At 44.5% G+C, this 26167-nt stretch overlaps 1 protein-coding gene across 1 annotated transcript in view; it reads left to right on the top strand.

Annotated features, from left to right (window-relative positions):
- Nucleotides 1-582: 582 nt before the first annotated feature.
- Nucleotides 583-26167, top strand: part of TMEM163 (transmembrane protein 163) — a 180967-nt gene continuing 155382 nt past the window's right edge. Inside the window, exon 1 of the mRNA XM_040358089.1 lies at nucleotides 583-923. Coding sequence (XP_040214023.1) covers nucleotides 749-923 — 175 coding nt within the window. The 5' untranslated portion in view covers nucleotides 583-748. The remainder of the gene's footprint in view (nucleotides 924-26167) is intronic.

Genomic DNA, 26167 nt, shown 5'->3' with positions numbered 1-26167 from the left:
TTTCTCTCCCCGGCTGTAGCTTTCTCTCCCCGGCTGTAGCTCTCTCTTCCCGGCTGTAGCTCTCTCTCCCTTGCTGTAGCTCTCTCCCCCTGGCTGTAGCTCTCTCCCCCTGGTTGTAGCTTTCTCTCCCTGGCTGTAGATTTCTCTCCCTGGCTGTAGCTATATCTCTCTCTCTCTCTCTCTCTCTCTCTCTCTCTCTCTCTTCTCTATCTCTCTTTCTCTCTGATCTTCTCCTCTCTCTTTCTCTGATCTCTCTCTCATCCCCCTTTCTCTCTCCTTCTCTGCTCTCTCTCTCTCTTCTCTATTTCTCACTCACTCATCCCCCCTCTCTATTTCTCTGATCTCTCCCCCTCTCTCTATTTCTCCAATCTCTCTCTCCCTCCCCCACTCTCTTTCTCTCTCCTTCTCTTCTCTCGTCTGTCCTTTTCTGCTCTCTCTCCTCTTTCTTTTTCTCTCTCATCTCCCCCTCTCTTTCTCTGATCTCTCTCTTCTCTCACTCACTCTCTCTTTCTCTGCTTGCCTCTCTCATCCCTCCTCTCTCCTCTGCTCTCTTACTCCTTCTCTGCTCTCTCTCATCCCTCCTCTCTCTCTCATTCTCTGCTCCCTCTCTCTCTCTCCCCTCTCTCGCAGTCATGAGACTGCACTGACAGCTCTGGGCACGTCCTAGTCCTCCTCCAGCAGCTGCATCCAGTGTACAGAGGCAGCCTGACTTGTCAGCTAGGTGCCACATTCCCCAGCCATCAGCAGCATGGAGCCCCTGGACACCGAGCTCTGCACCCCCCCGGACCCGGGCTTCATACAGCCCTCCTGTAACGGACAGACAGGGCAGCCCCCCATCAGGAGCCTGGAGACCCCCATCCAGATGGACCAGCAGATGAAGATGAGTGAAAGTGGCGAGTTCAGCGATCTGGTGGAGAACAGAGGTGGGTGAGTCCTCTTATTCAGCATACAGTTATTTCTGGGACCCCTAAGATAAGTTTGGGGGGGTCGGCTGTGCACTTGGTGGAAGTAGCTGTGAGCTGTCATGCTGTGTTATCTGACATAGTATCAGCTGTCATCTGACTTGAGTAACAATGTATCAGCTCTATAATGTCACCTGTAATAGAGACATTCACAGATTTTATGACCTACCGTTATTACAGACCACCAGTCCTATAATAGGGATCTGCTGTTACATTGTTTCAGCTGTGATCTGACTTTAGTTACAAACTATCAGCTCCATAATGTCACCTGGGATAGATATGACCTGCCTCATGCTACAGCGTATCAGTAATATGATGGAGATCTGCGATTGTTACATTGTATCAGCTGTGATCTGACTTCAGCTTCAAAGTATCAGCTCTATAATATCACCTGGCATAGAGACATGTAGTTTTTATATGACCTACGATCAGTCCTATGATAAGGACTTGCAAATGTTACATTGTATCAGCTGTGATCTGACTTGATTTACAATGTATCAGCTCCACAATGTTACCTGGAAAAGATATGACCTGGAATCATGATTACAGTCCACCAGTCCTATGATAAGGATCTGCAATTGGTACATTGTATCAGCTTGATCTGACTTGATTTACAATGTATCAGCTCCACAATGTTACCTGGAAAAGATATGACCTGGAATCATGATTACAGTCCACCAGTCCTATGATAAGGATCTGCAATTGGTACATTGTATCAGCTTGATCTGACTTGATTTACAATGTATCAGCTCCACAATGTGACCTGGGATACATATGATCTGCCATCCATCATGCTACAGCGTATCAGCATCTGCGATTGTTACATTGTATCAGCTTGATCTGATTGAGCTACAACATATCACCTCTATGCTGTGACCTGGCATAGAGACATTGGCAGATAATAGACCTACAATCATGATTACAGTGTATCAGTCCTATTATAAGGACCTACAATTGTTACATTGTATTAGCTTGAGCTAACATGACCTACAATGTATCAGCTCCATACATGTTACTTGGAAAAGATATGACCTGGAATCATGATTACCGTCCACCAGTCCTATGATACGGATCTGTAATTGGTACTTTGTATCAGCTGTGATCTGACTTGATTTACAATGTATCAGCTCCACAATGTGACCTGGGATAGATATGACCTGCCATCATGCTACAACGTATCAGTAATAAGATGCAGATTGGCGATTGTTACATTGTATCAGCTGTGATCTGACTTGAGCTACAAAGTATCCGCTCTATAATGTGACCTATAATAGAGACATTCACGGGTTTTACCACCTACAACCATCATTACAATATATCAGTCCCAGTGGCAGCTGGTGCTCAAGATTTTCTTCTTTTTTTTTGGGGGGGGGGGGGGGGTGAAATCAAACTGAATAAAAAACATCAATTGCAGCCACTGTGCCCATCAAACGCAGCTACTGTGCCCATCAATTGCCACCACTGTGCCATCCAACGCAGCCACTGTGCCATCAAATGCAGCCACTGTGCCCATCAAACGCAGCCACTGTACCCATAACTTGCTGCCACTGTGCCATCAAACGCAGCTACTGTACCCATCAATTGCCACCACTGTGCCATCCAACGCAGCCACTGTGCCATCAAATGCAGCCACTGTGCCCATCAAACGCAGCCACTGTAGCCATTACTTGCTGCCACTGTGCCATCAAACGCAGCTACTGTACCCATCAATTTCTGCCAGTGTGCCCAACAATTGCCGGTACTGTGACCATCAACTGCTGCCAGTGTGCCCATCAACTGCCACTACTGTGCCCATCAATACGAGCATCATTACAATATATCAGTCCCAGTGGCGACTGGTGCTCAATTTTTTTGCGGGGGCGCAAACAAACTGAAAAAAAAACCCCCATCAATTGCAGCCACTGTGCCCATCAAACGCAGCTACTGTGCCCATCAATTGCTGCCACTGTGCCATCAAATGCAGCCACTGTGCCCATCAAATGCAGCCACTGTACCCATAACTTGCCACCATTGTGCCAAGCACAGCTACTGTACCCATCAATTGCTGACACTGTGTCCATCAATTGCTGCCAGTGTGCTCATCAATTGCCACTACTGTGTCCCATCAATTGCTGCTACTGTGCCCCATCAATTGCTGCCAGTGTGCCCATCAATTTCTGACACTGTGCCCATCAATTGCTGCCAGTGTGCTCATCAATTGCCACTACTGTGCCCCATCAATTGCTGCTACTGTGCCCCATCAATTGCTGCCAGTGTGCCCATCAATTTCTGACACTGTGCCCATCAATTGCTGCCAGTGTGCCCATCAACTGCCGCTACTGTGCCCATCAACTGCTGCCAGTGTGCATCCCCCACCCGCCTGGCACTTACCTTGTCTCGTGGGGCAGCGGGTCACGGCGTTGTCCTTTGCGCGCCTCGATCTCTTCTCCCGCCCTCTCTTCCCATCCTCTGCTATGATTGGACGCCTGATAGGCGGCATCCAATTACAGCACCTGTGATCACATGCCTGATGAAGGGGTCCCCTACGTGACCCTGAAACGTTGCACCTTTGTTATGTGATTTTTGTGTAATAAAACTTTGTTGGACGTGATTGGACGATCCTTGGTGTGCTGGCGAATATGTTCGATTGTTTGATGTCTCCAGGACCCAGCTGGTAATCGTTGCAGCACCCACCATTTTGTATGAGCCATTTTACCAGGAACGTGTGCGACTGGAATATTGATCAGACATTTACAGCGCCTGTCGTTTCAGCCAATCAGGTGACAGGTAACACAGACCTGAGCACCTGATTGGTTGAGAGGCGGTTCAGTGTTAGGAAAGTGAATGAATCGCTTTCCTAACACACAGCTGCGTGAACAGCGAAAGCCCAGCATGGCGCCCGCCTATGGCTCTAATCAGGTGCTTCCAAAAAAATACCCCCACCACTGTAATTCAGTTGCCCAACCCCTGACAAGGGGCTGGGCACCTGATTAGGGGGTGGCAGCGGTGCCTGTGCACCCTTTACGGATGCACCGCCACAGATTAGTCCTATGATAAGGACCTGCAATTGTGTGATCTGACTTGATTTGCAAAGTATAAGTATTATTTTATTATGTCCTGAAATAAAGACATTTAGTTAGATTCAGATACACTGGCATAACTTTGAGGCGGCGTAGCGTATCGCATATACGCTACGCCGCCGTAAGTCAGAGAGGCAAGTGCTGTATTCACAAAGCACTTGCCTCCTAAGTTACGGCGGCGTAACGTAAATGGGCCGGCCTAAGCGCGCCTAATTCAAATGTGGAACAGGGGGGCGTGTTTTATGTTAATGACTGGTGACCCGACGTGATTGACGTTTTTAACGAACGGCACATGCGCCGTCCGTGGACATATCCCAGTGTGCATTAGGCAGCACAGTGGTGCAGTGAGTAGCACTTTCGCCTAGCAGCAAAAGGGTCGCTGGTTCGAATCCCGACCACGACACCATCTGCTTGGAGTTTGCATGTTCTCCCTGTGCCTGCGTGGGTTTCCTCCGGGTATTTCGGTTTCCTCCCACACTCCAAAGACATGCTGGTAGGTAAATTGGATCCTGTCCAAAAAATTGGCCCAGTATATATATGTATATCTGTGTGTATGACTGTGTGTCCCAAGCGTGTCGAGATCCTACGGGGTAAAATGACCGCACCAGCCAAGCAGACTCTGGCTGGAAAAAGCGCCCAGAGGCGATTCAGTTCGCATGAGTAGCGCTATACAAGTCATTCATTCATTCATTCATTCATTGCTCCAAAGTACGCCGTTTCGACATGAACGTAAATTACGTCCAGCCCGATTTGCGTACGACTTACGCAAACACCGTAAAAAGATAGGCTTATTCTGGCGTCCATACCTTGCATGGGCTGCGCCACCTAGGGAGCAGCTTTATCTTTACGCCGGCGTATCTCTTACGTAAACGGCGTAACTAATTGCGATGGGCGCACGTATGTTCGTGAATCGGCGTATCTTGCTCATTTGCATATTCGACGCGTAAAACAACGCAAGCGCCACCTAGCGGCCAGCGTAAATATGCACCCAAGATACGACGGCGTAGGAGACTTACGCCGCTCGTATCTTAGCCTAATTAAAGCGTATCTGGTTTCCATAATAAGGATCTGCAATTGTTACATTGTGTTATCTGCGATTGTCTTGAGTTACAATGTATCAGCTCTATTCTGTGACCTTGGATAGATATGACCTGCGATCTTGAGTTCTATGAGGATCTGCAGTTGTTACATTGTATTAGCTGTGACCTGACTTGAGTTACAATGTATCAGTCCTATAATGTCACCTGGGATAGAGACATGTCTCTGGGATCACAGTGTATCAGTCCTATAATAAGGACCTGCAATTGTTATATTTTATCAGCTATTATCTGATGTGAGATACATTTTATTATCACTATTATGTGACATGTAATTATTTTATTGTATGTGCTGATCTGAGTTACAATGTATCGGTTCTGATAGCTGACCTGCATTAGCAGTTACAATGTATCAGTATAATGTGACCTGTGATGATTACATAGAGACATTCTAATCTATGATCTATGATTGTGGCTGCAGTCTTGTAATTGTTACATTGGGGTTTATTTACTAAAGCTGGAGGGGGCAAAATTAGTCACATTTCTGCATAGAAATCAGCTTCTAACCTCAGTTTGTTCAGTTAACCCCTTCCTTACCGGCGCATTGTAAAATGACGCCGGCAGGAACCCTCCCTCGATCCAGGTGGACGTCCTTTGTTCCCAGCGATCTAGTGCGCTCGTGACCTGCGCGTGCCCGGCGGCCGCGATTGCCAGTGATCACGGCAGGAGTGTGGATCTGTGGGTGTAAACCCACAAATCCACCTCCTGTCAGCGGTGAGGAGACCAATGCTGTGTTCCCAGTACAGAGGAACACACATCGGTCTCCTCCCCTTGTGACGTGAGTCCCCTCCCCCCTACAGTTATGCCGCATACACACGGTCGTTTTTTTGTGATTGAAAAAAACGTCGTTTTTTCTCATGAAAAAAACAACGTTTTTCAAACTTCATTTAAAAAAAACAACGTTGCCTACACACCATTGTTTTTTTTCAAAATGCTCTAGCAAAGCGCGGTTACGTTCAGCACGTACGGCGGCACTCTGTTCCATTCAAGCTTGCGTCATAGCTTGCTTCTGAGCATGCGCGGGTTTAAAAACGTAGTTTTAGCCTACACACGATCGTTTTTTTTCAAAATGCTCTAGCAAAGCGCGGTTACGTTCAGCACGTACGGCGGCATTCTGTTCCATTCAAGCTCACGTCATAACTTGCTTCTGAGCATGCGCGGGTTTAAAAACGTTGTTTTAGCCTACACACGATCATTTTTTATGACACAAAAAACAACGTTTTGAAAAACGACATAAAAAATTGAAGCATGTTCGAATTCTTTTTTTTGTTGTTTTTCAGAAGACATAAAACGACGTTTTCCCCACACACGTTTTTTAAAAATGTCGTTTTTTTTCCATCACAAAAAACAACCGTGTGTACGCGGCATTAGAACACACTATAGGGAACATTTTAACCCCTTCAGCGCCCCCTAGCGTTAACCCCTTCCATGCCAGTCACATTTACACAGTAATCGGTGCATATTTATAGCACTAATCGCTGTATAAATGTAAATGGTCCCAAAAACGTGTCAAAAGTGTCCGATGCGTTCACCGCAATGTCACGGTCACAATAAAAAAAATCGCAGATCGCCGCCATTACTAGTAAAAAAATAAAATAAAATAAAACTGCCATAAATCACCTATTTTGTAGACGCTATAGCTTTTGCGCGAAGCAATCAATATACGATTATTGCGATTTTTTTTTACCAAAAATATGTAGAAGAATACATATCGGCCTAAACTGAGGAAAAATGTATTTATTTATTTTTAAATTGGGATATTATTATAACAAAAAGTAAAAAATATCGTGTTTTTTTTTTCAAAATGTTATGTCTTTTTTGTTTATAGCGCAAAAAATAAAAATCGCAGAGATGACCAAATACCACCAAAAGAAAGCTCATATTTGTGGGAAAAAATGATAAAAATGTAATTTGGGTACAGTGTTGTATGACCGCGCAATTGTCATTCAAAATGCGTCAGCGCTGAAAGCTGAAAATTGGTCTGGGCACAAAGGGGGTTTAAGTAACCAGTAATGAAGTGGTTAAAAAGACACTTGTTTTTATCTTGTTTTGTTTTATTTATTTATTTATGTTTTATCTTGTTTTTATCCAATAAAATTAGCAAATTACAGCCATTTTGCTACAGTACAGATTTTGATTCTGCTTTTAAAGCAGATGTCCGCTGAAAAAAAAATATTAAAAGCCAGCAGCTACAAATACTGCAGCTGCTGACTTAATATTAGGACACTTACCTGTCCTGGAGTCCAACGCCGTCCGCAGCAGAGGACGAGCGATCGCTTCTCACTCTGCTGCCCCCCCCCCCGCCATCCTCGGTGAGGGAACCAGAAAGTGAAGCGCTCCGGCTTCACTGCCCGGTTCCCTACGGCGCATGCGCGAGTTGCGCTATGCCTGCTGATTGGCTCCCGCTGTGTACTGGGAGCCGAGTGTTCCCAGAACACAACGGGGGGGACGGGAGGTGACGTCATGCCCACAGTCTGCCCGAGACATTAGGGTGGAGCTCCGCTTTAAAGTTTTGTAAATTTTGTCTATTTCTCAGCCCTATAATGTGACATGTTATTGTCGTATCTCCTCTGCTATCTCACCTGACATGACAGTTACAACATTCACAAAGCTAACACACCAGGAGGATAATGATATATATATTTTTTTTTTAAACAGGGACAGTTATTTTCAAGATCGGACACTTTTGACACTTTTTGGGACCATTGACATTTTTTACAGCTATCAGAGCTAAAAATAGCCACTGATTTCATTGGCAGGGAAGGGGTTAACATTAGGGGGTGATCAAGGGGTTAAGTGTGTGTTCCCTAGGTGTGTTCCAACTGTGAGGGGAAGGAACTGACTGGGAGAGAAGACAGGTCATTGTTCCTACTTAGTAGGAACACACAATCTGTTTCTCCTCCCCTGACAGGACAGGGAATTTTGTGTTTACACACACACAAATCCCCATTCTTGCTCTTGTGCCCGCAATCGTGGGTGGCCGGCGGGATCGTGCCCATCAGCTACACGCATCGGGTCCCACGCCATGCAGCGGGCGTGCACGCGCGCGCCCGCTATGGCTCTCAATGCAGCCGCAGTATATATAGAGTGTTTAGCAGCGTTTGTCGTTTTTTGGGCCGCCTGTGCTGTGATCAGTCACAGCAAAAGTCGATCAGCGGATGCCGGGCAATGATTGATCAGCGAAGAGGAAGACAGAACAGAGCTTAGTCAATATAAACTATACAGCGCTCTGTCCTGTCAGCAGGGACCAGCACATTCCTTAGTAAAAGCACCACAGTATACACACCAAGCACTGTTAGGCACATTTTTAACCCTTTGATCGCCCCTGATGTTAACCCCTTCCCAGCCAGTGTCATTAGTACAGTGACAGTGCATATTTGTATTAGTGTCACTGGTCCCCAAAAAGTGTCAGTTAGTGTCAGACTGCCCGCCATACCATCGCAGTCCCGCTATAAGTCACTGATCGCAATTATTACTAGTATAGAAATAAATAAATAAAAATTCCATAAATCTATCCCATAGCAGGGATGGACTGGCCATTGGGACTACAGGGAGTTTCCCGGTGGGCCGATGGCTCAGTGGGCCGGCTTCAGTGACAGCAGACCGCCGCCCCCTCCGCTCCTTTGTCTCTCCCTTCCCGCAGTGCTCACCTCCTCTCCCTCCCCGCAGCGCTCAACTGGGGGGACCAGAGAAGCAGGGGGAGGAGCAGGGGGGACAACAGAGGAGCATGGGGGAGGGGACAGACAGCTGACTCAACAGCTATGGCCTGGGAGCTTCTCACTTCTGCCTAATCTTGTCCCATAAGGGGGGGCACTGAACTGATTCTTTGCCCCGGGTGAAATAATGTCTAGCTTCCGCACTATTACTGCCTATAAGAGTACCAGTACCAGCCATTCTACTCTAATAAAGTAGAATGGCTAGTGAAGGGGGAGAGGGGGCTTGGGTGGCCGGGGGGGGGGGGGGGTGCGGGAGTTGTCCGGCCTCCATGGGAGAGACCTGTCAAAGTGGGCCAGTCTTAATGAAGTCCAGGGCCAAATTTTTGTCCCAGTCCAGCCCTGTCCCATAGTTTGTAGACTCTATAACAGGGTTCTCCAAACTGCGGCCCGAGGGCCAGATGTGGCCCTTTGCTAGCCTTTATCCGGCCCTTGGGGCTCAATTCCTTCCACTGATATGAGGCGCTATTCCTCCCACTGACACAAACAATAAGACACTATATCTTCCACCAATACCAATGATGGGATACTATTCCTCCTACTAATAGGGGAAATTCTCCTCCTCCTATTGACCACCAACCCTGAGGCCATATTCATTCTCACTGATGCTGGGCCCGTGACATTTTCTGCCCCTGCTGGCCACACTCTCCGGCCCTCCTAAAGTCTGAAGCATAATAAAGTGGCCCTTTGTTTGAAAAGTTTGGAGACCCATGCTCTATAACATTTATGCAAACCAATCAATATACGCTTATTGGGATTTATTTTTACCAAAAATCTATAGCAGAATACATATTGGCCTAAATTGATGATGAAATATTATTTATTTATTTTTATTGGATACATTTTATAACAGAAAGTAAAAAATATTGTTATTTTTTCCAAATTTTCAGTTTTTTTTCAGTTATAGTACAAAAAACCCCATTGGTGATCAAATACCATTAAATTATAAAATTAATCAGTTAAATTAGCAGCATTTGACATTTTTACATTATAAAGAGTGCTTTTAATGAAATGAAAATGCAATAAAAATTATTAACTTATTTAGTTAAATTATTTACAGTTATTTTATTAAAGTTCCACTTTAAATGCCTTTTTATGCTTAGCACTGATACATTCTTGCATGGGTTCTACCACACATTTTCTGCAGACCTTCTCCCAATAAGCGGTATTACTTCCTGCATTTTGTATAAAGCTGCCTGCATTTAAATGCACTTGTCAGGTTGATTTACTAAATAAATACAGAATTTTTATTTTTCACTTAGTAGCTTTTTTTGCAGATAAATTATTTAGTGACTTAAAGTCAGCAAAGTTCCTTGCTCATTGGAGAGCTCTAGCTCTGACCCAGTGGGGGGTGTGTCAGACATGTGCAGGGAGACCACTGCTTCCACTTCCTTCTCTGGGTTAGGTTTACACTCGTGGCAGTGGCTGCCCCTCTGAAAAGTGATCTATGGTGGCAGGGGCGTACCTAGAACATTTGGCACCCGGGGCGGATCCAATATCTGGCACCCCCCCCCCCCCCGGTAAAATGTAAAAACACCCCACTGTGCCCCCTGCATCCTTCAATATCTCTTTGTCACTACTGTGTACACCCTCTCCACAACTGCACCACCACGGGACCCCTTTACATTTCACAGCACTCTGGACCCCTTTACATTACACTGCACTTCTGGACCCCTTTACATTACACAGCACCCTGCATCTCTGGACCCCTTACATTACACAGCACCCTGCACCTCTTTACATTAAACAGCACCCTGCACCTCTGGACCCCTTTACATTACACACCACCCTGCACCTCTGGATCCCTTTACATTACACAGCACCCTGCACCTCTGGACCCCTTTACATTACACAGCACCTCTGGACCCCTTTACATTACACATCACCTCTGGACCCCTTTACATTACACAGCACTTCTGGACCCCTTTACATTACACAGCACCCTGCACCTCTGGACCCCTTTACATTACACAGCACCCTGCACCTCTGGACCCCTTTACATTACACTGCACCTCTTGACCTCTTTACATTACACAGCACCCTGCACCTCTGGACCCCTTTACATTGCACAGCATCCTGCACCTCTGGACCCCTTACAGAATACAGAACCCCCTCAGAATACAGAATCCCCCCTCATATACAGAACCACCCCCTACAATACAGAACCCCCCCCCCCACAATACAGAACCCCCACTATACAGATACCACCCGCCTACAATACAGAACACCCCCCCCCCAGAATACAGAACCCCCCCAGAATACAGAACCCCCCCTATACAGATACCACCCCCCTACAATACAGAACTCCCCCCACACAATACAGAACCCCCCAGAATACAGAACCCCCCTCATATACAGAACCCCCCCCCCCATACAGATACCACCTCATATACAGAACCCCCCCCCCCCATACAGATACCACCCCCTACAATACAGAACACCCCCCCCCCCCACACAATACAGAACCCCCCAGAATACAGAACCCCTCTCATATACAGAAACCACCCCCTACAATACAGAACACCCCCCCCCCCCCACAATACAGAACCACCCCAGAATACAGAATCCCCCCTCATATACAGAACCACCCCCTACAATACAGAACCCCCCTATACAGATACCACCCCCTACAATACAGAACATCCCCCCCCCAATACAGAACCCCCCCCAGAATACAGAACCCCCCCTCATGTACAGCACACCCCCCCCTCATATACAGAACACCCCCCCCCACAATACAGAACCCCCTCCTATACAGATACCACCCCCTACAATACAGAACATCCCCCCCCAATACAGAACCCCCCCCCAGAATACAGAACCCCCCCTCATGTACAGCACCCCCCCCTCATATACAGAACACACCCCCCTTACAATAGTGCACACACCCCCCTTGCCTTCAGACCCATAATGCCGTCAGACAGATGATCATCAGCGCGCCGCGTGTTACACTGTCTACACACACAGGCAGCACAGCACAGGGGGAAGCGGCTGCAGCTTCACGCTCCTCGGCGGTGTGACTGTCAGTGTCAGACAGTCACAGCCGTATCTATCAGAGCCGCGGGCGCTGCGCTGCCACAGAGAAAGGGATAATTGCGGTCCCGGGTATGGGTTCGGCTCGCACGAGTCACACCCCCCCCCTGAAAAGCCACGCTTCAGCTGTGTCTTACCATAGACTGCTGCTAGCGCTGCCTCCCTGTTCCCATGCGACGCGCCATCATCATGCCGCACGCTAAGTAGTCCTCTTCATTCGCGGATGTTGCCTTTTCACTGTCTGGTTTAACCCTCAAAATGCTGACCCCCATGCGCTGCAACCATGTGCATTGCATGCGGTTGTTGCACAGCATCATTTGCACCAGGACCGCCGCTGAACGTGACAGAGGGGGATAATTCTTGCTGCAGCCTGGAAGCAAGGTATCATGGCTGCAACATATGTACATCCTCATCTGGCTGCCTTTGCAGCTAAAAGAGAAGTATGGGATTTGCCTTTGATTTTTTTTTTTTTTTTATCATACTTACCTAGGTGCTACATCTGTCCCCCATCGACTTAGAACCGAGTAAATACCGCTGATCGCTCAGTTCTGACAGGCTCCATGAGCAGAGAGCTGCTGACTGTCAGCCACTGGAACTCTGCTCTGCCTTCCGTGCTCACTTGAGAGCTGGGCTGTGGAGGGGGCGGGAGTGGCCGGCTCAGGCTCTCATAGGCTTGCTGAGAGGCTGAGCCCGGGTTTGGTCCAGGCATCCAGATGACTTTTTTTTTTTTTTACATTTTACTGCTTTTTTGGGGTGAATGGGTACCCGATACCCATTCACATAGGGGGAGGGGGCCGAGATCTGGGGGCCCTTTTGTTAAAGGGAGCTTCCAGATTCCAAAAAAGCCCCCTGCCAGCGGCCAGGGTTGTCTGGAAGATGCCCTTGTCTCCATCAACATGAGGGCAAAGTGCTTTAGGGGGGCAGAGACCCCCAAAGCTCCCACCCCCCCCATGTTGAGGGGAATGCGACTGGTATGGTTCAGGTGAGGGGGGCGTTTGCTCGTCCCCTCCCTTTCCTGATCTGCCGGGCTGCATGCTCTGATAAGAGTCTGGTATGGATTTTGGGGGGGGACGACCCCACAGCATTTTTTTTTAAATGTTGGCATGGGGGGGGGACTGGGGGGATGGACCCTCCAAATGCATACTAGACCTGAAGGGCCTGGTATGAACCTGGGGGAGGGGGGAACCCATGCCGTTTTTTTGCGATTTTTTATATTTTTTTGCTGATTTTTTTTTCTTCTACATTTAGCTGTCAGCGGGGAAACATTGTATTTGAAAAAGGATCATGTAAAATTTTCAGCACGCTAGGGTGCATTGGCTGCTCATTCATTTTACTTGTCTGCCTTAATGTAAGTTTCATAACATAACATGTGTTAGTTACTGTAAGTAAATGGGCCGTAAGGTTGTAGCAAGTGCACAGTGCAGGCATGTGAGCGGGCTCTGAGCATTGCACGTAACTGAATTCACTAAGTTTTAGCACATGGGGTAAGGATCTTTATTCTTGGACAGTCATTTATTTATTTTTTGTTAAATAAGGATCCTTAATCTCGTGATCTGTTGCTATATTGTAAACAACGTATTTTTTCCGCAATAACTATAATATTGTCTCAGTTCCCAGACGTGTAAATATTCATTCAATATCATATTTTGTATGAGCTAATAATCACTGATACACATTGTGGCCTATAATTGCTATAGGTGGCAGGCCTATGATGACAGCGCACACCTCATTATCATTCCTCCTGTTATGGGCTATTTATAGAATGATCGGGTATCTGGGGGTGTGAAGATCTGCATCCTGCGCCGCTGAGATTCTGAAGTCTTTGTTGTGTGTTTTGTCTCCGATATGAGAGAATTTTCACCAATAAATTGTATTTTACATACAGAAATGCTTTTCATTATTTCCCCTATATTATCCCTTGGTGGATGAGAGGTGTCACCGCAAACATCTTCACAGGGAGTCATGAAAACGCAGAGACTTTGAATTCAGCCAGATGACGGATTCTGCGTTGGCAGAATTTAATATTTAACGTGCAACTTTATGACAGTTTTCATGGCAATGCCAGAGACGACTTACACACTGCCATCCACTGAGCAAATATTTCACTTTGCAATGCGTCACACACCAAATGATAGCTACCTGTGAAATATGTGTTTATGTTATATATATATATATATATATATATATATATATATATATATATATATATGTGTGTGTGTGTGTGTATATACACAGTATGTATATGTACAGTGTGTGTGTATGTATGTGTATATGTACAGCATATGTGTGTATGTGTGGGTTTGTGTATATGTACAGTGTGTGTGTGTGAGTGTATGTACAGTATGTGTGTATATGTATGTGTGTGTTTATATGTACAGTGTGTGTGTGCATGTGTTTATATATATCTATGTATGTGTGTATGTATATGTACAGTATGTGTATGTACAGTGTGTGTATGTATGTACAGTATGTGTGTATGTGTGGGTTTGTGTATATGTACAGTGTGTGTGTGAGTGTATGTACCGTATGTGTGTATATGTATGTGTGTGTGTTTATATGTACAGTATGTGTGTGCATGTGTTTATATATACAGTGATGAAAATAAGTATTTGAACACCCTGCTATTTTGCAAGTTCTCCCACTTGGAAATCATGGAGGGGTCTGAAATTGTCATCGTAGGTGCATGTCCACTGTGAGAGACATAAACAAAAAAAAAAAATCCAGAAATCACAATGTATGATTTTTTTAACTATTTATTTGTATGATACATCTGCAAATTAGTATTTGAACACCTGAGAAAATCAATGTTAATATTTGGTACAGTAGCCTCTGTTTGCAATTACAGAGGTCAAACGTTTCTTGTAGTTTTTCACCAGGTTTGCACACACTGGAGGAGGGATTTTGGCCCACTCCTCCACACAGATCTTCTCTAGATCAGTCAGGTTTCTGGGCTGTCGCTGAGAAACACGGAGTTTGAGCTCCCTCCAAAGATTCTCTTTTGGGTTTAGGTCTGGAGACTGGCTAGGCCACGCCAGAACCTTGATATGCTTCTTACAGAGCCACTCCTTGGTTATCCTGGCTGTGTGCTTCGGGTCATTGTCATGTTGGAAGACCCAGCCTCGACCCATCTTCAAAGCTCTAACTGAGGGAAGGAGGTTGTTGCCCAAAATCTCGCAATACATGGCCCCGGTCATCCTCTCCTTAATACAGTGCAGTCGCCCTGTCCCATGTGCAGAAAAACACCCCCAAAGCATGATGCTACCACCCCCATGCTTCACAGTAGGGATGGTGTTCTTGGGATGGTACTCATCATTCTTCTTCCTCCAAACACGGTTAGTGGAATTATGACCAAAAAGTTCTATTTTGGTCTCATCTGACCACATGACTTTCTCCCATGACTCCTCTGGATCATCCAAATGGTCATTGGCAAACTTAAGACGGGCCTTGACATGTGCTGGTTTAAGCAGGGGAACCTTCCATACCATGCATGATTTCAAACCATGACGTCTTAGTGTATTACCAACAGTAACCTTGGAAACGGTGGTCCCAGCTCTTTTCAGGTCATTGACCAGCTCCTCCCGTGTAGTCCTGGGCTGATTTCTCACCTTTCTTAGGATCATTGAGACCCCACAAGGTGAGATTTTGCATGGAGCCCCAGTCCGAGGGAGATTGACAGTCATGTTTAGCTTCTTCCATTTTCTAATGATTGCTCCAACAGTGGACCTTTTTTCACCAAGCTGCTTGGCAATTTCCCCGTAGCCCTTTCCAGCCTTGTGGAGGTGTACAATTTTGTCTCTAGTGTCTTTGGACAGCTCTTTGGTCTTGGCCATGTTAGTAGTTGGATTCTTACTGATTGTATGGGGTGGACAGGTGTCTTTATGCAGCTAATGACCTCAAACAGGTGCATCTAATTTAGGATAATAAATGGAGTGGAGGCGGACATTTTAAAGGCAGACTAACAGGTCTTTGAGGGTCAGAATTCTAGCTGATAGACAGGTGTTCAAATACTTATTTGCAGCTGTATCATACAAATAAATAGTTAAAAAATCATAAATTGTGATAAATTGTAAAAAATAGGGATTCTTAGTTACCATATATTGCAATACATTTACAAGCTGGCCAACTGTGTCAAAGTGATCCCTCTCTGGCCAGTCCTTCTCTATCTTGCAGATCTGCCAACTCGTATTTGCTAAAATAGCTGCTCTTTTTAGTGTGTGCATATAGGTCCAATATGGGGCTAACACAGCTGGAGGTGAAAACCGCTCAGGCCCCGTACACACGACAGAGTTTCTCGGCAGAATTCAGCCAGAAACTCGACCGGAGCTGTATTCTGCTGAGAAACCCGGCCGTGTGTACACTTTCGGCCGAGGAAACCGACGAGAATCTCGTCGGGCCAAATAGAGAACATGTTCTCTATTTCCTCGTTCCTCAATGGGAAAAGTTGGCCCGCCGAGATCCTCGGCGGCTTCACAAGAAACTCGACGAGCAAAACGATCTGTTTTTTTGTCGAGTTTCTCGGCCGTGTGTACGGGGCCTCAGAAGGACCAGAATAAAGCCATGCGCATCCACAATGGGAAAAACATACAGTTAGAGAGAGTCGAGGGTATCAGCAAGTAAAGTCAGTTATCTATGCAAATAACCAGATGGGTTCCAGATGTGTGTATGCATGTATGTGTGTGTGTGTGCGTATGTGTGTATGTATGCATGTATGTGTGTGTGTATGTATGTGTGTATGTATGTATGTGTGTGCGTATGTGTGTATGTATGTGTGTGTGTATACATACCTCCCAACTGTCCCTGATTTTGAGGGACTGTCCCTGATTTGGAGCAATGTCCCCCTGTCCCTCATTCCGCCTCATGTGTCCCTCATTTTGGTCTGATCTATAGAGATGTCTATAAAATGCACTTTTTATCTATCAAAAAGTGTTTCCCAGTGCTAAACCTTTCATCCAATTTCTAAATTGCTGCATTTGTAAATTCCAAAAGCCAATATAGTGGTGATAAAATAAGCACTTGTGGGTTTAACCAATCTCATTTTTTGTACAATTCTCATTTAAGGGGGCGTGGCAAGGGGTGTGTCCTATGCCTGCATACTTTTGCTGATAGGTGTCCCTCATTCCCATCTCTGAAAGTTGGGAGCTATGTGTATGTATGTGAGTGTGTGTATGAATGTGTGTGCGTGTATGTGTATGTGTGTGTATGCATGTATGTGTGTGTGTGTGTGTGTGTATGTGTGTATGCATGTATGTATGTGTGTGTGTGTGTGTGTATGTGTATGTATGTATGTGTGTGTGAATGTGTGTGTATATGTGTGTATGCATGTATGTGTATGTATGTATGTATGTATGTATGTATGTGAGTGTGTGTGTATGTGTGTGTATGTGTGTGTATGTATGTGTGTGTTTATGTGTGTGTATGTATGTATGTGTGTGTGTGTGTGTATGTCTGTGTATGTATGCATCAGTGTATGCATATGTGCGTCACGCGTGTGTATACATGAGTGTATATATGCTGTATGCATGTGTATGTACAGTATGTATGTGAGTGTATATGTGTATATGTGTGTATGTGAGTGTATATGTGTGTATGTGAGTGTGTATGTGTATATGTGTGTATGTGAGTGTGTATGTGTATATGTGTGTATGTGAGTGTGTATGTGTATATGTGTGTATGTGAGTGTATGTGAGTGTATATGTTTGTATGTCTGTGTTGGGGGCCGGTGCCTTCAGCTGTTCAGATGCTTCAAGGGCAGAATGAATAATTTAGAATGGAGAGTAAAATGTGGAAAGCATGAAATCAAAGCAGAGGCATTATAAAACTCACATGACGAGTTAACCAGAGAGGTAACAAATCACATTAGGAGACGGGGCGGCATCATTTATATAGTCATCACTGTTGAACTGGACAAAACAACAGATATATAGATATAAGAAGGCTAGATAGATAGATATGAGATAGACATGAGATAGATAGATAGATAGATAGATAGATAGATAGATAGATAGATAGATATGAGAATGATAGATAGATAGATAGATAGATATGAGATAGATAGATAGATAGATAGATAGATAGATAGATAGATAGATAGATAGATAGATAGATAGATATGAGAATGATAGATAGATAGATAGATATGAGATAGATATGAGATAGATAGATAGATAGATAGATAGATAGATAGATAGATAGATAGATAGATAGATAGATAGATAGATAGATAGATAGATAGATATGAGAATGATAGATAGATATGAGAATGATAGATAGATAGATAGAAGAAGGATAGATAGAAGAAGGATAGATAGAAGAAGGATAGATAGATATGAGAAGGATAGATAGATAAATAGATAGATAGATAGATCTTGTCCCATAAGGGGGGGCACCAAACTGATTCTTTGCCCCGGGTGAAATAATGTCTAGCTTCCCCACTGGTACTGCATATAAGAATACCAGTACCAGCCGTTCTACTCTAATAAAGTAGAACAGCTAGTGGCTAGTGAAGGGGGAGAGGGGGCGTGGGTGGTCGGGGGGGTGTGGGAGTTGTCCGGCCGCCGTGGGAGAGACCTGTCAAAGTGGGCCAGTCTGGATGAAGTCCAGGGCCAAATTTTTGACCCAGTCCAGCCCTGCCCGCACCTCTGGCCACATGCGGTACTGCACACCCTAGCGGTTTGAATCCTGCTCCTCTTGCGAGACAACGCTCGCAAAGCGAGTCAGATTTAAAAACAATAGCTTGTATTGCGAAATTCTCGGAAACTGCATTACTCGCAATCCGAGGTTCCACTGTAACGATGATACATAGATAGATAGATAGATAGATAGATAGATAGATAGATAGATAGATAGATAGATAGATAGATAGATACATAGATAGATAGATGGCGAAAAGGAAAAAGGCAATGGGGTTGATTTACTAAAACTGAAAAATGCTAAATCTGATGCAGCTCTGCATAGAAACCAATCAGCATCCAGGTTTTTTTGGTCAAAGCTTGAAGGGGTTGTAAACCTTGTTTTTTTTACCTTAATTCATCCTATGCATTAAGATGAAAAAACACCTTGCATTGCGACGTGGCTCCCAAACAAAATTAATGTATTTTTTCCCCCACAAATAGAGCTTTCTTTTGGTGGTATTTGATCACCTCTCCGGTTTTAATTCTTTGCACTATAAACAAAAATAGTTTTACTTTTTGCTATAATAAATATAAAAATATATATAAAAAAAAATGTTTTCCTCAGATTAGGCCGATACGTATTCTTCTACATATTTTTGGTTAAAATAAAAATTGCAATAAGCGTTAATTGATTGGTTTGCGCAAAAGTTATAGCGTCTACAAAATAGGGGATAGTTTTACGTCATTGTTTTTATTTTTTTATTTTTTACTAGTAATGGCGGCGATTCATTAGCATAAAACACGCCCACCTCTTCACAATTTGAATTAGGCGCGCTTAGACCGGCACATTTACGCTACGCCGCCGTAACTTAGGACGCAAGTGCTTTGTGAATACAGCACTTGCCTCTCTAACTTACGGCGGCGTAGCCTATATGCCATACGCTACGCCTGCCTAACGTTAGGCACGGGTACCTGAATCCAGCTAGTTGTCTTTACACTGACATCTCCCCGTTCTTCAGCTCTGTGACCCAATCGCGGGACACCGGCGGACATCGAGTCCGCGGGTGGCGCGGCACTGTCACAAAGCTTGCGTCAGGGTCGCGAGCGCGCCGGCGGCAGCATGCGCGCGCGACCACCCGGCCGGCAAATTAAAGGGGACGTACATAAACGCCCATTTGCCCAGCTGTGCCATTCTATTGACGTAGATCTGCGCTCGGCGGTCTTCACTGTGGCGGCGGCATCGATCGAGTTATCCCTTTTATAGGGAGACTCGATCGATGACGTCAGTCCTACAGCCACACCCCCCTACAGTTGTAAACACACACTAGGTGAACCCTAACTCCTACAGCGCCCCCTGTGGTTAACTCCCAAACTGCAACTGTAATTTTCACAATAAACAATGCAATTTAAATGCATTTTTTGCTGTGAAAATGACAATGGTCATAAAAATATATCAAAATTGTCCGAAGTGTCCGCCATAATGTCGCAGTCACAAAAAAAATCGCTGATCGCCGCCATTAGTAGTAAAAAAAAAAAAATTAATAAAAATGCAATAAAAATATCCCCTATTGTGTAAACGCTATAAATTTTGCGCAAACCAACCGTTAAACGCTTATTGCAATTTTTTTTTACCAAAAATATGTAGAAGAATGCGTATCGGCCTAAACTGAGGAAATTTTTTTTTTATATATATATATTTTTGGGGGATATTTATAGCACTTTTTTCAAAATTGTCGCTCTATTTTTGTTTATAGCGCAAAAAATAAAGAGGTGATCAAATACCACCAAAAGAAAGCTCTATTTGTGGGGAAAAAAGGACGCCAATTTTGTTTGGGAGCCACATCGCACGACCGCGCAATTGTCTGTTAAAGCGACGCAGTGCCGAATTGTAAAAACCCCTTGGGTCATTTAGCAGCATATTGGTCCGGTCCTTAAGTGGTTAAGTGGTTAATTGAACAAGATGAAGTAAGAAGCTGATTGGCTACCATGCGCAGCTGCATCAGATTTTGCACGCTCCAGTTTTAGCAAATCAACACGGATAATAGATAGATAAATACGGGACAGCATATTTTTTCCATAGAAGTAACAGGGATTTCAGAGTCTCATATATACTTTTGTTCTTCCATGGAACATTCGGTGGGGTAGAAGAGTCCGGGGACGGGTGGTGTATTAGGAGGGGCATGGTTGGTAGTTAACCCCTTCTCTTCTGCCTTAGAGACGCACACACTCCAGTTTCCGGCGTATTTCCTGTCCTCTTGTCAGGGCAGCGAGGGGTTAATGCGGTCACAAGCCCTTCCACTAAATATAGTTATTGATTGCCGGCGGATGAGTCAGCCCCCCATGCGGAGAAGGGATTTATCAAATGCTTTACAAGAGATTAAAAAGGGAGAACAAAGACATGGGAGGACCATATGGCGGAGACCCCGGCTCATGGAACAGCTGGATCATACAATAAATGGGCCCGGCACCTGTACAGTGCCTATGGGGACCCACTTTTCCCGGCAGAGTATGAGGGTGGGGGCATTTTAATATTTAGAGGTGGAATAGAAAGAGTAAATGATGGCGGCGCAGTAATAGAAAGCGACAGACATAGATACAGATGGGATGTGGGGGAGGCGGAAGTCTATTTTCGGAAAAAAAAAATTCTACGTTCTAAACGTGCCTGATGGTAGAATGTGTCACTTCGCTTTTCCTGCGAGGAATGCGCCTGTGCCAAGAACTGCGTCTGCGTTCTCTATATTTACATATGTAACTAATTTGGGATCCCTCAGATTGAGGCGGCTGGGGAAGGGGGGGCGGCACAATGACAACCACAGAACGCCCTCCTGAAATCCAAACCTATAGGTCCCAGCATGCACTGCAGCCTCAGAGCCACAAATTCAGGGTGGTACCCCCTTTTTTAACCACTTCAGCCCCAGAAGATTTTTCCCCTTAACCACTTAAGACCCGGCCTTGTTTTGCGATTTGGCACTGCGTCGCTTTAACAGACAATTGCGCGGTTGTGCGACGTGGCTCCCAAACATTATTGGCATCCTTTTTTTCCCAACTACAGCTTTCTTTTGGTGGTATTTGATCACCTCTGCGGTTTTTATTTTTTGCGCTATAAACAAAAATAGAGCGACAATTTTGAAAAAAATTCAATATTTTTTACTTTTTGCTATAATAAATATCCCCCAAAAATATATAAAAATGTTTTGTTTCCTCAGTTTAGGCCGATACGTATTCTTCTACCTATTTTTGGTAAAAAAAATCGCAATAAGCGTTTATCGGTTGGTTTGCGCAAAATATAGCGTTTACAAAATAGGGGACAGTTTTATGGCATTTTTATTCATTTTTTTTTCTACTAATGGCGGCGATCAGCGATTTTTTTTCGTGATGGCGGGCGGACACCTCGGACAATTTTGACAGATTTTTGGGACCATTGTAATTTTCACAGCAAAAAATGCATTTAAAATGCATTGTTTAGTGTGAAAATGACAATTGCAGTTTGGTAGTTAACTAAAAGGGGGCGCTGAAGGGGTTATGTATGACCTAATATGTGTTTCTAACTGTATTGGGGTGTGGCTGTAGGTGTGACGTCATCGATTGTGTATCCCTATAAAAGGCATCACATGATCGATGACGCCGTTACAGTGAAGAACGGGGAAGCTGTGTTTAGACACAGCTCTCCCCGTTCTTCAGCTCCGGGGACCGATCGTGGGACTCCAGCGGCGATCAAGTCCGCGGGTCCCGCGGTCCCGGTGCTTAGAACCGGGTCGCGGGCGCGCGCCCGCGACCCACGGCTGGGCACTAGCAGAGGACGTACCTGTACATGCATGTGCCCAGCAATGCCATTATGCCGACGAAAATGTGCAGGAGGCGGTCCTTAAGCGGTTAATGACCAGACCGTTTTTTGCGATACGCCACTGTGTTTCTTTAACTGACAATTGCGCGGTCGTTTTTTCCCCACAAATAGAGCTTTCTTTTGGTGGTATTTGATCACTTCTGCGGTTTTTATTTTTTGCGCTATAAACAAAAGAAGAGCGACAATTTAAAAAAAAAATATATATATATTTTTTACATTTTGCTATAATAAATATCACAATTAAAAAAACAAATCTTCATCATTTTAGGCCGATATGTATTCTTCTACATATTTCTGTAAAAAAAAAAAAATAGCAATAAGCGTATATTGATTGGTTTGCACAAAAGTTATAGCGTCTACAAAATAAGGGATATATTTATGGCCTTTTAATTTTTTTTTTTTACTAGTAATAGCGGTAAGCAGCGATTTTTATCGGGACTGCAACATTGTGGTGGAGAGATCGGAAACTATTGACATTTATACAGCGATCAGAGCTAAAAATAGCCACTGATTACTGTATAAATTTCACTGGCAGGCAAGGGGGTAAAAGGCTTGTAAAGGTTCATGTTTTTTCACCTTAATGCATCCTATGCATTAAGGTGAAAAAACATCTGACAGTTACGGCCCCCCCTCATTTTACTTACCTGAGCCCATTCACCTGCTGCGCCCCCCCCCCCCCCCGACGTCATCTTCTCCTTTCAGTCTGGCCGTTGATTGGCTAGAGTGGATGGATTGAGAGCAGCGCAGCCATTGGCTCACGCTGCTGTCAATCACATCCAATGATGCGCCGGGGGGGCGGGGCCGAGTGATACATTGAGCGGCTATGGCAGCCGGCTGTATCACGGAAGCACGCCCGCAAGAACTCATCACCATGGGAGAGAGCTCACATGAAGGGGGTTAGTTCTAGCGGGGAGGAGCCGAGACAGCCAGCGAGGGACCACAGAAGACCAGGTTCGGGGCCACTCTGTGCAAAACGAGCTGCACAGTGGAGGCAAGTATAACATGTTTGTTATTAAAAAAATAAAATTATCCTTTACAACCCCTTTAACACTAGGGGGCGATCAAGGGGTTAAATGTATATTCCCTCTTGTGTGTTTCTAACTGTGAGGTGATGGGACTGACTGGGGAGGAGACAGATCATTGTTCCTACTTAGTAGAGACAAACAATCTGCTTCTCCTCCCCTGTGAGAACTGGGATTTGTGTGTTTACACACACATAAATCCCCGTTCCTGCTCTCGTGCCCCGCGGGGTGGCTGGTGGCGATCACGCCCTCCAACCACGCGCATCGGGTCCCTCCACCGTGCAGCGCCTGCTATAGCTCTTAAAGGGCTGATATGTATTTTTAAATACACAATATATAACTAATTACTTACTAGTAATTATAGTTCTACCCTTACTGGAAAAAAATACACACCTCACTATTTAACTTTTTTTTTTAAATAAATAAACTAAACATACCTAAATTATCTCTGCCCCAGTAAAAAAAAAAAAAAAAAAAGGGTAGTTTGTTTTCCAAGCAAATTCTGCCCAAGCAGCTCAAGTAACAAAATCAAATTTTTTTAAATGTATTTTTGTTTTTATTTATTTTTTACGAAAAATGGACAACTAAAACAATGTCATTAAAAATAATCAAGTGACAAGACGCAAACCAGCCATCAAATATACAAAAAAGGGAAAAACAAATGCAAAAAGAAATATTAAATAAACTAAACTTCTCTAAATTATGTCTGCCCCAGTAAAAAATAAAAATAAAAAAAGGGTTAATTTTTTTTCACGCAAATTTTGCCCAAGCAGCTCTAGAAACTAATTTATTGTTTTCCTTACAGAAAGAGGAAAATGTACAACTAAAACAATGTAATCAAAAATATTCAAGTGAAAAGACGCAAATAGCCATCAAATATATAGAGAATCGAAAAACAAATGCAAAAAGAATATATTAAATAAACTAAACATCCCTAAATTATCTCTGCCCCAGTAAAAACATCTCCTAGAAAAAAAAGTCGATTTTTTTCCCCAAACAAATTTTGCCTAAGCAAAGAGGAAATGGACAACTAAAACAATGTAATTAAAACTATTCAAGTAAAAAGACACAAATAGCTATCAAATATATAAAAAAGGGAAAAAAATTGAAATAAACGAAACATCCCTAAATTTTCTATGCCCTAGTAAAAATACCCCCTAGAAAAAAAAAATTGTAAATTTTGCCTAAGCGAAATTACATACTTTTTTTTAAAAAAATTTTTTTTTACAGAAAGAGGAAAATGGACATTTAAAACAATGTAATTAAAAATATTCAAGTGACAAGACGCAAATAGCCATCAAATATATAAATAAGGAAAAAACAAATGCAAAACAAAATAAATGAAATCAAATAATAATCTTAAATGATCTCTACCCCAGTTACTGTAAAACACCACCTTAAAAAAAATTAAAAAGGAGTAGAATTTTATGTAAGCAAATTTTGCCCCAGCAGCTCAAGAAACCAAATTAAAAATGAAACCAGCATTGTCAAGAGCAAAATCAGTATCTTCGCAGCAAATACAATCTCACCAAACTCACTCAGCTCTACCCTACTATTGATAAGTGTCAGACCAGCCAACAGACAGAGCAAACTGTTGCTCTACTCTGCTAGCAGTTTAGTTCCATGTGCATGGGCATAGTGTGGGAATACTGCAAGTACACATGACACTATTCCACCAACGAAAATGCACAGCCACAAACCGTGCCGGAAATCAAGAATACAAACCTGCCTGATTATTCTGTCATGCAGGGCGACAATCTGGAACTGTCAGTGGCATGAAGTGTGGATGGAGGTATGCCGCCCCTGGCTGCCTTGCCACCCTAGGCCACAGCTTGCGTTGGCTGTCTGCTGTCTAAATTTTTAGTCCATGGTTCCTGCCCTACTGTTAAAAGTGAACTGGGCAACTCTGGATCCACCCAGTCACTTCTACATGTTTGTAATGTTCTGCCCCAAGCCCCCCATCCCCCACCGCCACGTCTCCCAAGCTTTGTAATGTTCTGCCCCAACCCCCCATCCCCCACCACCACGTGTCCCAGGCTATGTAATGTTCTGCACCCATACCTTACCACCACGTGTCCCAGGCTATGTAATGTTCTCCACCCATACCTTACCACCACGTGTCCCAGGCTATGTAATGTTCTGCACCCATATCTTACCACCATGTGTCCCAGGCTATCCATACCTCACCACTACGTGTCCCAGGCTATGGAATGTTCTGCACCCATACCTTACCACCATGTGTCCCAGGCTATGTAATGTTCTGCACCCATACCTCACCACCACGTGTCCCAGGCTATGTAATGTTCTGCACCCATCCCTCACCACCATGTCCATGTGTCCCAGGCTATGTAATGTTCTGCACCCATATCTTACCACCATGTGTCCCAGGCTATGTAATGTTCTTCACCCATCCCTCACCACCATGTGTTCCAGGCTATGTAATGTTCTGCACCCATCCCTCACCACCATGTGTCCCAGGCTATGTAATGTTCTGCACCCATCCCTCACCACCACGTGTCCCAGGCTATGTAATGTTCTGCACCCATCCCTCACCACCACGTGTTCCAGGCTATGTAATGTTCTGCACCCATCCCTCACCACCACGTGTTCCAGGCTATGTAATGTTCTGCACCCATCCCTCACCACCACGTGTCCCAGGCTATGTAATGTACTGCACCCAACCCTCACCACCACGTGTTCCAGGCTATGTAATGTTTTGCTCCCATACCTTACCACCATGTGTCCCAGGCTATGTAATGTTCTTCACCCATACCTCACCACCACGTGTCCCAGGCTATGTAATGTTCTGCACCTATACCTTACCAC

This window comes from Rana temporaria, chromosome 6 (assembly GCF_905171775.1).
Source record: "Rana temporaria chromosome 6, aRanTem1.1, whole genome shotgun sequence".
NCBI classification, from domain to species: Eukaryota; Metazoa; Chordata; class Amphibia; order Anura; family Ranidae; genus Rana; species Rana temporaria.
Note: the sequence above shows the minus strand (reverse complement) of the source record. Positions and strands in the feature narration are given on the sequence as shown.